The sequence below is a fragment of the Gallinula chloropus genome, assembly GCF_964237585.1.
Source record: "Gallinula chloropus genome assembly, chromosome: 1".
Classification (NCBI taxonomy): domain Eukaryota; kingdom Metazoa; phylum Chordata; class Aves; order Gruiformes; family Rallidae; genus Gallinula; species Gallinula chloropus.
In genome coordinates, this window is record NC_140085.1 from 141,675,094 (window position 1) to 141,687,783 (window position 12,690).

At 39.3% G+C, this 12,690-nt stretch overlaps 1 protein-coding gene across 1 annotated transcript in view; it reads left to right on the plus strand.

The window, feature by feature from the left end:
* OCA2 (OCA2 melanosomal transmembrane protein) overlaps positions 1 to 12,690 on the plus strand; it is a gene marked incomplete at both ends in the record, with an annotated part of 183,971 nt that overhangs the window by 87,692 nt on the left and 83,589 nt on the right. Inside the window, 2 exons of the mRNA XM_084279046.1 lie at positions 191 to 248; positions 1,601 to 1,709. Of these exons, the coding sequence (XP_084135172.1) occupies positions 191 to 248; positions 1,601 to 1,709 (167 nt within the window). The remainder of the gene's footprint in view (positions 1 to 190; positions 249 to 1,600; positions 1,710 to 12,690) is intronic.

The window sequence follows — 12,690 nt, forward strand, 5'->3', positions numbered from 1 at the left end:
GAGCATGTTACAAAAGTGGTGTCCTAAGTAAACACCCATGGGAATTCTGCTGCCATTTGTGAGAAGGCCACAACTCCTTCGTGGTATAAGTTACTTTGTACAGGGGAAAGTGTGATCTGTTTGCAGTGAGAGGGATTTAGTCAGAGCTCTAATTTAACTCCGGAAAAAAGCAGGTGTCATTTTCTTTCAGGCAAATTTCACAAGAAGATAAAAACTGGGAAACAAATATTCAGGAACTCCAGAAAAAAGTAAGTAGACACCGTTTTTTCTCAGTGTCCATGTAAGCAGACCTGTACTTTAATATAGAGGGAGTGCTTTGAATACAATGCAAATCTAATAATTCTCATGATAGCAGAAAAGCTGTCAGGCAAGCTGGCTGGCTTCTTTGTGGGATGAGGTTACTGAACTACATTGTGAGTTTTTGTCAGGTTTTATACTTTTGTATCATAGAAAAAATACAATTTAAGGGACCAATAAATGATTCATCAATGTTTTCTTCATTCTTTTTAGTCCATGGCCAGAAATGGTTAAAGAAGGTGTCAACAGTTTATTTATAACTGTGATGCATGGTGATAGAGTACATTTCTGCTCATGTACTGAATACCAACTCTAATTTACTACACTGCCTGCAGTATGCCTGCTTTAGTATTCAAGTAGGGATAAACCACTTGGATAAATCCTGTTTTCTTTGCTGGGCACACTTCAACACTGCCTAAGTCTTTATTCTAAACTGGGTCTGACAAGATATAAACTCTGTAGTGGGATTAATTTCACCAAAATTTAACTCTCTAAATATCACATCCTGTCCACCTCACTGGCATGACTAATGAATCAAGGTCTGTGTTTGGGAGCTCAGGTCCTTGACTGGGACATCACTGAGCTACATGTCACACTGAAATGAACAAAACCAAGAGGATTTCTGTATAAAAGACAAACTTTTTAAAGAAAAGAGACTTCCTTGTGTTTTAGTGGAACTTTATGTGAAACGAGAGAGGGGGACAGGCTGTGAGAAGAGGATTCCCTGAGTTGGTGGCAAAAGTGAGATCTGAGCAGAGAAGCAGAGCCATGATGTAAAGCCCTGGGATGCAGAGTGAGAGCATGAGCACCTCAGCATAGGGATGCAGGGGAGGTGTAAGAACTGCGTAGGACTTAGGGGCTTGGCATGCCCATGAGTGTTGTACAAGAGGCATAAAAGATCTGACCTTTAGGCTAGGTTATAGGTTTTCAAAACATACCTGCAAAAAAGGGTAATTTTGTTCAGGGTCATGAAATTGCAGAGTGCTTGGAGTGCCCTCCGTAGTAGGAATTGCAGTTCAAACCTCATTCTTATGAAATGAAGTTTGGGTGGGTGTAATCAAACACATGTGTTCAGCAGGAGTTAGCTACTTGTATCTCTTAGATCATATTGGCCCACATATTCATGTTTTTTATAGGTATGCATGAAATGCTTCAATTTAAATATTTATGTCTTTTATGCTGAAGAGGAATATACAATATAGTAACACAAATTTTTGCTTCACATATGCTTCTGTGAACTCTATGCATAATAGATAGCTCCTTCTGTAATATAGTTATTATTTTTTTTTCTCCCTGTCTACAGCACAGAATAACAGACAAAATTCTTCTCATCAAGTGCCTGACTGTGCTGGGATGTGTTATTCTTACGTTTTTTCTCAACTCATTTGTTCCAGGAATCTACCTAGATCTTGGTAAGTGTTACAGAGTTGTTCTAAGTAAAACAAACCACCTTATTTCTCTGAGTCTGGATCTTTTCAGAAAGCTTCTGGTCTTGCAATTCCACCAGGTTAATCAGAAAAGCAGTTTCTCAGAGCAAGTTTTCAAATTGCAGTCACGTCTCAGTCACCCCAGGAGGAATAATGGAGAGTGCTTATGACTTCATTTTTCTGGCTTTCCAATACTAACGACCTGGCCAAACATTACAGAATGAGCAAATTTGACCTTGGCATCCTTGTACAGTAGGTTTGAGTGAATGACCAAGATGCATTATGGAGAACAGAAAATAATCACTCCATGGAAGAACAAAAAAGTAGTCTGACATTATTTCTTAAGTATACACAACTCTGTGTAACTTCCAGTCTCTGTTAATATATCACTAGAATAAATAATTTCACAAAGTAAAATCAGAAAAACACCGTATATGTATGAAGTGAAAGTAGCTGAATGCATACTTTCTATGTACATACCCATACACGTAGGTTTTTATATAGGTAGTTGTATATCTGTATGAAGCCAGGCTCTGCATATCCTAAAAATAGAACCAAATTAAGTCTCATATTTAACTGAAGGAGAGTCATAAAACCTACCTGTGCATTGCCCTAGAAAAAGTTAAAACCATTTTTTGGCTGCTGGGCACTTGAAAGTTATGAAATTTCAGATTGCTTTTCTCAGTGATGTCCAATGATAGGACAAGGGGCAGTGGGTGCAAGCTGGAGCAGAGGACTTTCCATGTGAACATAAGAAAACACTTTTTCACTGTGAGAGTGATGGAGTACTGGAACAGGCTGCCCAGAGAGGTTGTGGAGTCTCCTTCGCTGGAGACATTCAAAATCCACTTGGACATGTTTTTGCGGTCCTGCTCTGGTTGGGGGGTTGGACTAGATGATCTTTTGAGGTTCTTTCCAACCCCTAACATTCTGTGATTTTGTGATATTTTTCATGCAATCTGAATTCCACCACTGTATACATCCATCCTGGTGGCTGAAAGATACAATGGTCTTTAAGGAGAATAACTCATAATCAATGAACCATTGATTGAATCATCATATACACAGATGCTATATTGAAATCCATTTTTGTTAAGCACAATGTAGAGCTAGTTATAGCTCTACAATGCTGTTCAAGCCATAAAAAAGATTGTCCATATCTGCTACTGACACTTCTAATGTATTGACAGACTTAGAAAAGTACAGGTAGCAGAAGTCTGTTCCCTCTGCTGGGACCTAGGGACACACCAGTGTTATGTGTTGTTGGCACCAATGGGAGATACAGGCTACTGTAATCAAAGCAATGCATTTTAATAGACACAGATTTACTGACAAATGCATTTGTTTCAGGGACAGATTCTCAGCCCTCAGGTCTTAGAGGTTTGGGATGGCTTGAGTCCACACTGCTCACATCTTGTCCCCTCAGAGCAGGCTGGCCATATCTCCACAGCACATCGATCAGCCATGTGTTTCCTCTTGATGTTATATGCATGGGTCAATTAATTTCCAGGTTCATAGTGAGGGCAGAGCTATGTTTTTTCCATTTTACCAGTTAGAGGAAAAGGTGCAGCCAGAAATAGATGCATAATGCAAATCAGCTTCTGGTTTTGTGGCTGGTGACATTGTAAGGGTTTTAGCATTTGACAGTGGGATATTTATTCTTCAATGACTGTAGCCTGCTAGGGAGGAATGGGATACATTTGTCTAAAAGAGGCAAGGAAATCAGCAGCAGGCTGACCATCTTGGTAAGGCAGGTTTTAAACTGAAGGACTTGGGTATGGGGTCCAAAACGGCAGTGCTCATGCACTGCAACCAACTGGGGAATAAACCAACCAGAGCAGTGACAAATTTCCCTTAAATTCCTCTCAAGATGTGAAACAGGAGACCAACCACTGCAAGTGTATGTATATCAATGCACACAGCCTGGGGAACAAACAGGAGAAACCGGAGCTCTGCATCCAGTCAGAAAAACGTGTTATAGGAACAGCTGAAATACGGTGGGACAACTTATATGAGTGAAGGATCATGAGGAATGGCTATAGAGTGTTTTGCAAAGAAAGGTAGGGAAGAAAAGATGGAGGAGTTGTGCTCTGTGTTAATGAGAACCTTATATATGTATAGAAGTCAACTGTGGTGATTGTGGAAGCCCTGTTAAATGCCTCTGTGTCAAGTTCAGAGGGGTTGTTTCCCAGGGTGATGTCACAGTAGGCATTGTTACCAACCTCTAAACCAAGACAATAAGGCTGATGGAGCAATATTTAGGTACTTAAGCAAGCTTCAGTTCAACAGAACCTATGGGTGATTTTGACTACCCAGAAGTTTGTTGGAAGAACAAAGTCACATCGTCCATCAAGTTCCCAGACTGCATAGTGCATTGCTTCCTCATATAAATGTTACATGTGCCAACCAGGAACAGGGCACTTGAGGCACTTCTCAACTTGCTACTCAGAAACCAAGACAACTTGCTTCGCAATATATCAGCTGGTGATAGTCTCGCCTGCAGTGATCACAGTTTTGTCAAGTTTGGGATTCTGCTGAGCACACTGAAGGTTAGTGCTAAAATAAAGGTTTTAGATATTAGAAGACCAAACTTCGTCTTGCTCAGTGCTCACCTGGGAGGGATTCTCTGGGAAACTTCCATCTCTTTGGTGACCAGCGATAGAACCTGAGGGAATGGTATGAAGCTGAGCCAGGGGAGGTTTGGGTTGGATGTTAGGAAGAGATTCTTTACTAAGGAGGTTGTTGCACTGTGAGCCTGTTGCTCCTTAGGGAAGTGGTCACAGCACCGAGCTTGGCTGAGTTCAAGAAACATCTGGACAATGCACTCACTCACATATTCTGACTTGGCCCTGTGTGGAGCCAGGAGTTGGACTTGATGATCCTTATGGTTCCCTTCCAACTCAGGAGATTCTGTGAACTAGTAAGTGCTGGGAGTTTTTCAAGAATGCTTTCCTGGAGGCACAAAACCAGTTCATCCCTTTTAAAGGCAAGGGCAGAGCAAGAGATACCCTTGGCCTAACTATGACCTTCTGAGTCTGGTCAAAATCAGAAAGGATGTGTACCAGGGGTGGAAAAGCAGATGAATATCTGTTGAGAACTATAAAGTTGTTGCCAAGGCTTTCAAAGATACATAAGAAAAGCAAAATCTCAGCTCAAATAGAAGTTGGCCAGAGATGTCAAAAACTGCAAGAAAAGCTCCTTCAGCTACATAAACAACAAGCAGAAGCAGAAGGATAATATTAGTCCTTTGTTAAACAGGAAAGGTGAACCAGTCACCAACAATGTTGAAAAGGCAGAGGTTCTCTACAATTTCTTCACCTCTGATCTTACCAGCACTGTTGGGCCCCTGGCCTTGGGAGCAAAAATCCTGGTCAATGCAAATACACACCCACCATCAGTGGAAAGTTGGTGTGTGAACTATTACAGAAGCTTGACCCTTATAAATCAATTGGCCCTGACAATATCCACTGGATGACATCATTGTGAGTCTGGCCTTTATCATCTGTGAAGTTATGGAGATCAGGGGACATCCCAAAAGACTGGAAGAAGGCTAATGTCACCCCCATCTACAAGAAGGGCTTAAAGGAGAATCCAGGAAATTGAAGACCTATCAGTCCTCCTGGGGGCTATCACAACTCAAATGAAGCACATGATTGAGAAAAGCCAGCAGAGATTCACCAAGGATAAATTGTGCTTGACAAATATTATCACATTCTATGACAAAGCAACCTGCTGGGTTGGTGCGGGGTGATTTCTGGATTTCTCCAAGGTTTTCTATACAGTTCCCCACAGCCTCCTCCCAGAGAAACTAGTGCATTATGGTAGAAACAAGTGGTCCATGTGGTGGGTGGGGAACTGGTTGACTGGCCACACTCAGAGGGTGGCATTAAATAGCTCTTTTTTGAACTGGCAACCTGTGGGATCTCCCCGGGATTGATACTGTGTCCAACACTGTTTAATATCTTCATAATGTGATCTGAACGATGGGATCAAGTGCACCCTCATGAAGTTTGCAGATGATACCAAACTAAGTGGGGAAGTAGACACTTTGCAAGGAAGAGCCATCCTGAAGGAGGACTTGGGTAGACTGGAAGAGTGGGCTAACAAGACCCTTATGATGTTCTACAAGGACAGGTGTAAGGTCTTGCATCTGGGAAAACATCCTGCAGTTCAGCACGGACTGGGATCCACCTGGCATGAGAACAACACTGTGGAAAGGGACCTAGCATTCCTGGTGTGCAAGCAGCTCAATATGATGAACAGTGTGCTGCAGTTGCAAAGAAAGCCAACAGGATTCTCTATTGCATCAAGGAGGACATCACCAGCAGTGATAAAGAAGTCATTATCCTACTGCTATCTGGAATACTGTGTTTAGTGTTGGTCTCCACTGTGGACAGGCTGGAGAGGATCCAGAGGAGGGCCAGTGGGATGATCAAAGAACTAGGAACATGAGGAAAGGCTGAGAGAATTGGATTTGTTCAACCTTGAGAAAAGAAGGCTTAGGGGAGACCTCATCTCCATGTTCCATTATTTAAAGAGTGGCTACACAGAAGATGGAGATTCACAAGGAGTCACATGGAAAAGATAAGGGGTAATGGGTGCAAGTTATTCCTGGGGAGATTTCAGTTGGATGTAAAAGGAAAATTTTTCACAATGAGAACAATCAGACATCCAAATAATCACTCCAGGGAAGTGGTGGATTTCCTAGCATTGGACAGTTTTATGATTCAGCTGGAAATGGTGCTTGGCCATGGTGTCTAGATGGTGCTTTTGCCTAGACAGAATTTTTTCCAAGAAAGGTTGGACCAGATGGTTCTTGAGGTCCCTTCCAATGTGGTATTCTATGATTTTATGCTCCCGTGATTCAGTGCAGGTTTCTATTATTCACTAGCTGATCTTCAATTGCATCCTTGAGTGTAAATAGAGACTGTATGTGTTCTGTATTCTTTCTCCCTGTTATGCTTTCAAAGCAAACCTGCCAGATTAATGAATAAATGTTATTAAAACATACACATAATTTCTATTAACAATTAAGGGAACTTGCATACTTATGCTGAGATCTCATTGTTGATTCCTGTATTCCACTATCTTGACGATAGATGTCACTTACTTATCATTACTGAAGTAGTGCTTCTCTGATTCTCTATGGATTTTAGTCCTCAGTTCAATGAAATGAATTTCCTAAAATACAGAATGTCTTGTACTCTGCTGGTTTGGGAAAATTTGTTCAATATGTTTTTCTCATAAAAATGGAAGTAGATTGTAGTTCAGTGTTTAATTTTCTACCAGAATAATGTTTCATACAGAGGCTGAAGTGTTAGAAATCTAATAACTTTTAATTGCGTTTGGTAGAGTGAATTAGAAAGATTATAGAATCCTTTATCAGTCCCCAGCCTTGATACAATTTTTCCATTATGAACTTGGCATCATTAATATAATTTGAGGCAACTGACATTTTAATTTAAATAATAAAATTTGCATGCTTACTTGCCTTTTAAAATGCAGATCACTTTCCTATTCAGTTTTCTTGTACCTGTTCATCAAATTGTTTAGTCAAATTCTATGGAATATCAATGTTAATGCAAGGTTAGTACTGAGATTTTAAACAAACAGATAAGGAAAACTTTAAGACTTTTACAATGCTTTAATTCTCCCTCATGGGATTCTACTTTATTGATAAAATACTGATAATGCATCTGAGAAAAAATGAAAAAGATGAAAGTAAAGCCTCATTGAGGATTGTACCTGGTTCCTATTTTGTCTTTAGCTTTTAGGCAGTCATATCTAGAGCTTTGAACTATAATGAGGTCCTCCAAAAGAAACAAAAGATTTTTCAAGCCAAGTAAAGCAAGATTTTGTTGAAATATAAACTAGATTTTATTTTTAATAGAGTATGTTCAAAGTGAGTGTCAGAAAGAATAGAAAAAAATCAATTTGTAACTTCTTTCTGCTTCTGTGGGACAGGTTCTTCTTCTTTGGTTTGGTTTCAGCCAATTCAGTGAGTTACTGAGCTGCTCTGAATCTTACGCATTTCCTTCTAGTATCCATGCAGAGGGACTCATCACTTTTGTGGCCTGGATTTTGTCTCCCCACTCAGTAGACTCTGCCTGCAATGCACTTATTCTGCTCTTTGCAGGTCCCCTCTTGCCCCCTTCCACCTCTGAACACCTCTTTTCCAGGGTCAGACTCAGTAGTTTCAGAGGCAGGCAAAAGTCCTCTCCTCCTTTTAGAGGGTTGTAGCACACTCTGCTGCTCCCATCTTCAAAAAAAGGGTGCAAACCGAAGACCAAACAGTAGAGATACTGCCTGTTTCAGAGCAGAGATGCTGTCTCTATATTATCTGTAGACTGTTTGAAGCTGTAAAATTATGTGAGTAGAAACACAACTGTATGTTTGCCGTATTTATATATTAATATCCTTATTATTGTCACTACTCTCCAAGTTGGACGTGACTTTTTCCTAAGTGAATTGATGGTATTGCCATCTATGAATATTGTCATCTTCCTTTGATGAATTAGTTGTTTATGCAAGGGGACAGGGAGAGATTTTTGGACTCGCTGAATTCTTCCATAATTTAGGACTGCTATTTGCTCCAGCCCAGCAGAAGGCTGTTTCAGATCACAAACCTTGAAGAAGCTATCTTGGCTTTTAGTGCTTCTGCAAAGGGGTTATGCTGCCTGATCCCTTTCTCATCCTTTTGGTGCTACCGATGTCTGTGATCCTTCAAACATGAATGTATAAGTTAATTGCCTTCAGGTGCTCTTAAAATAATCTCTTGGGGGGAGGTCAATAATCAGTGGAGGTGATCAACAGCCGTGATTCATCTGATCTACTTTAAAGGTCTAATTCATTACATGATTCACCTTACCCTACGTCACTTTAGTCTTTATATGACAGAGGGTGTTTTTTCAAGCTATACCAAGATTTAGTCATAGATACTTAAAACCAAAATCCACAACAGCTAGATGGAAATTTCACTTGATAATTGATTACTTGGGGGTTTCACTTCTAACTAAAATCACCTTTGGTATTATTAATTGAAGCAGTGCTAGCAAAAACTCCAAACTTACGAACTTTAAAAAAAAAAAATAGTTTTATTCTTTTAACTGACTAACATGATCATTATGAACTTTCTTTGCAGTAGGACAAGTTCTATAAACCAGCTCTCCATGTCACTTTTGTCAAGCAAGCATACTAAGTCAAAATTTTCCCCATCATCCTATCTCTGAATCTAAAATCCCTCAATATTTACAGGCAAAGGTTATCTTGTTTGGTAAGACCTCATTTACGTAGCTAAATCTAGTTTCTCTTAGTAAACAATTTCTTTCTTCTGTATCCACTTTGGTTTAACTTCTGACTGTGGGCTTGGTCTGCATATTCTGCTGTGGACACTTTGAGGATCTGAAACTCTCTTTTTGCAACTTATCTTAGCCAGTTGTATCTTGAATCATCAAAGCATTTTCAAGTGATGACTGAAATAGTGGAAAAGTAGGGAAAGAATTGTTTTGATTTAATTTAAACTGAATTCTGTTTGTTTGGTAAGCCATATTGGGCAGAGCTTCTTTTTTATTTTATTGCCTGTGCATTAAAAGAGAAAAGTTTTCAGTTACTGTAGATACAAAAAACTCCTTTTGTATTGTCACCCCTTTGGATACCAGTTGTCATATTTTCTGACTCATTTCCATAATTTACTGAAAATTTGTTGAAATTCACAGGAAAAATTAAATACTTTAATTATAAAGGGCTTCGGTAGACCCCTCCCATTATGTCTACAGAGAATGTTATGCAAATTATAGCAAAAAATTTGCCTTAATCTGCAGAGAAGAGTAAAACCTCAAATTCAAGAGACTGGACTGGGTCGGAAGTTTCTCCTTTTTCATTTTGCTTGATTTTCATCTTGCTTTTGTTGAAGTGGTCATGCATGATTTTCAGCTTACACTGTAATTTACCTAGGTAAACTAATAGCTATAATAGAGTTGTGGCTGAGTGGCACTCATCTGGTAGCTTGCATAGTGTTGAAGAAAGGGCTGCATTGCCCTGGGGAGCTTCATAAACTTGCTTAAATGTGCTATTGAATCACAAAATGTCAAAAGCTCTGTATTGATATTTACTTGGCTAAGACATACTGATTCTAGTTTACCATTACTGCAGCCTACTAAGACTTTAACAATTGATACATTTTCTTTTCTGCAACATTTTCAACAAGGAATTCATAGCAGCAATGATTCTTCTCTAACAACTTTGAGATAGATTGGCAGGGACGGTGTTTGCAACAGCTTGCATAGGAGTTATCAATGTTGAAACCAATGACAGAAACATTAAACTTAGAGATCTTTGACTAAATTATTTAAGGCTATAAGCTAAAAAACCAAACCAAACAACTAAATCAGTATTGCACAAATGAAATAAATGTATATTGTGTGGTTTCATTCTGAATGTGCAGCCAAGGAAGCTGCCTAAGATGAAATCTAATAAGCTTTTTCCTCCAGCTTTTATCTGGGCCCTGGGACAGAGGGTGTATGCACATTTTAACTTGTGTCAAGGGGTTTCTTTAGAATGGTGAAAATGTTTTTAAGCTTGAGCCACTTCTCTGTAGCTCTGTGAGGAAGATGCTGCCCCACAGAATGCTGCAGAACTTCTCAGGTCCAAAAAATTTACAAATGGTCATGGAGAAGGAGCACAAGGCTGCGAAAGGTGTGGATGGATGCTATTAGTCTGAAAAAGGGGTCAGCATCTAAGCGTCCATAAGACTCTTATTTTTAGACTTTGAAGTTAGTCTGGAACTTTTTTTGGTATCTTCTACCAGTGATAAAGGGATTAAACCATGCAATACTAGTATTCTATATAATAGTGGAGTTTAAATTTGTTTACAAACAATAGAATTACATATACAAACCCAAACTAACTTACTGTTAGTTGTCATGTGATAATACTAACACTTACAGCCCAAATTATCTAAGTAATAAAACCCAAAAACTCATTAACAATATTCAGTTAAAACTGCATTTTTAAAAAGGGACAAAAACCCCACAAACCTCAAAATATTCCCAGTATCTCCTACATATATTCTGATGGTGGGATCACTCTTTGATGATCTGCAGGATGCTAATGTTCCCAGGTTTAGACTGCCAGAAGTCACAACAAAGTTTTGATATCTTCAGGTCTTTGCTGGGAAGAGCATTAGGTATGTGTCTCCCCTCTTTACCAGGAGGTGAATAACTTGATGTGGATGATTTTTTACTCCCTGTACTTAGATACACTTGAGGCAAATTTCATACATTTTCTAAAGCTTTACACTTTAATTTTCAAAATTTGGTCTTCAACTCTGCATTATAACCTATTTTATCATGTAGTATATTGTATGTATATTACATAGTTATTTCTTGTACTCTTTTTATCCCTAATAGAGGTTTGACCACCTCTTAAATTTGTTCTATCATCTATGGCTAACTAATGCTGAGTTGGTGGGTGTTTGGCATCATCCTATGATCCATTTTTAGCTGCAATTACTCATCCTGTGCACTCTTGTCTGTGGCAATGCCTTTCATCTCTAACTGTTTTCCATTAAAACTCTACACACATGAAGCTGTGACACTACTTTCCATGACTAAAGTGGTTTCTTTAGTTCCTGGCCTGATAATGGTAAACAAAGCAACAAACTGTAGCATCTAACAGGAACGTCCAGTCCAATGCAAGAAGATATTATAAGATTAGAGCCAAGCTTTTAGGCAGTCCTCTTCAAAAGTCTTCAAGTCTTTCTGAAGACCCTGGAGACATGTCCTTGCAATTGTGTTTTCAGGGTCTGTCCTGCAGCCCTTTTCCTGAGGTGGTATATGCTACAACTGTCAGTGGACTTTGGTATATTTGTCCTCAGTGCCCTTTGCCTCCCTCCTTTTCCTTCATTTGTCTACTATTTTATGTGGTCTGGCATGTAGTGGAGGTGATTTAAGTTGTCTAGTACTTTTACACTGAGGTCAAGAAGAGCACTGCATGGGACTGACCTGTGGCCCTCCGGGCATATAGTATGAAGATTCGATTCCACCATGAAGATGTGAGCTGTTTTAAAATGGGAACGGACATAACTGTGTTTAAGAGACTTAGTACATATTTGATTCATGGCAATGTTGAAAAAATTCCTGTTGGAGTGTATATGACTGTGAGTTAAAAAGAAATTTTGTAGTTAATTTGCAATAAGGAGTATGGCAGAATGGAGCTAAATTGTTGCAGCCAGCATAGACTCGAACTCAAAAATGCTGGTCCAGACCTTAGTTATTCTTCCTTCTCAGCATAACACTTTGTTCCTGAAAATAAGAGAAATCTGCTTTCCATGATCCTTGCAGTCTTAATTTCTTGTAGGGTAGTTTTAAAAAAATTCTGCCCTTGAAATTGCTGTCATCTCTACAAACATGTAATTAAGCATGGAAAATATCCTCTGTCCTTGCAGCTGCCCATATACTTGACAAGAAAAAAATGAGATCCAGTAACAGCTGTAACTCCTAGTGCAGCTTTTGTGCTTTATTTCTTACTTGTAGAAAAGTTGACCTTTCCTCTATCTCAATATTTGCATCTTCTCAAATTATTTTTGGTTCACAAGGGTCAATAAGACTATGGCAAGAGATCATGTTTGTTTGCAGTGACCTTTACTGAGATAACTCTGTAAATTTTTTAGACTTAAGGACTGGTGCAATATACACATCTATATATCTGTCAATAAACCTTCCCTGCAGATGCAGTGCCTAGCTATGGTGATCTCTAACCAGGGTTTCTATCCTGAATGCCATCCTCCCTCATCTATGAAATTGCATTTGGAGAATTAACAAAGTTAGGTGTGGACATTGTAATACAACGTTGGATGTGATTTCTGCATTCTGACCTCATGGCATTACAGCTGTGCAACAAAGGCCACCCCATGCTTTCTTAATGTACATGTGCTGATCTGTGGTTACAGAGCAATTAGTCCTCTGCC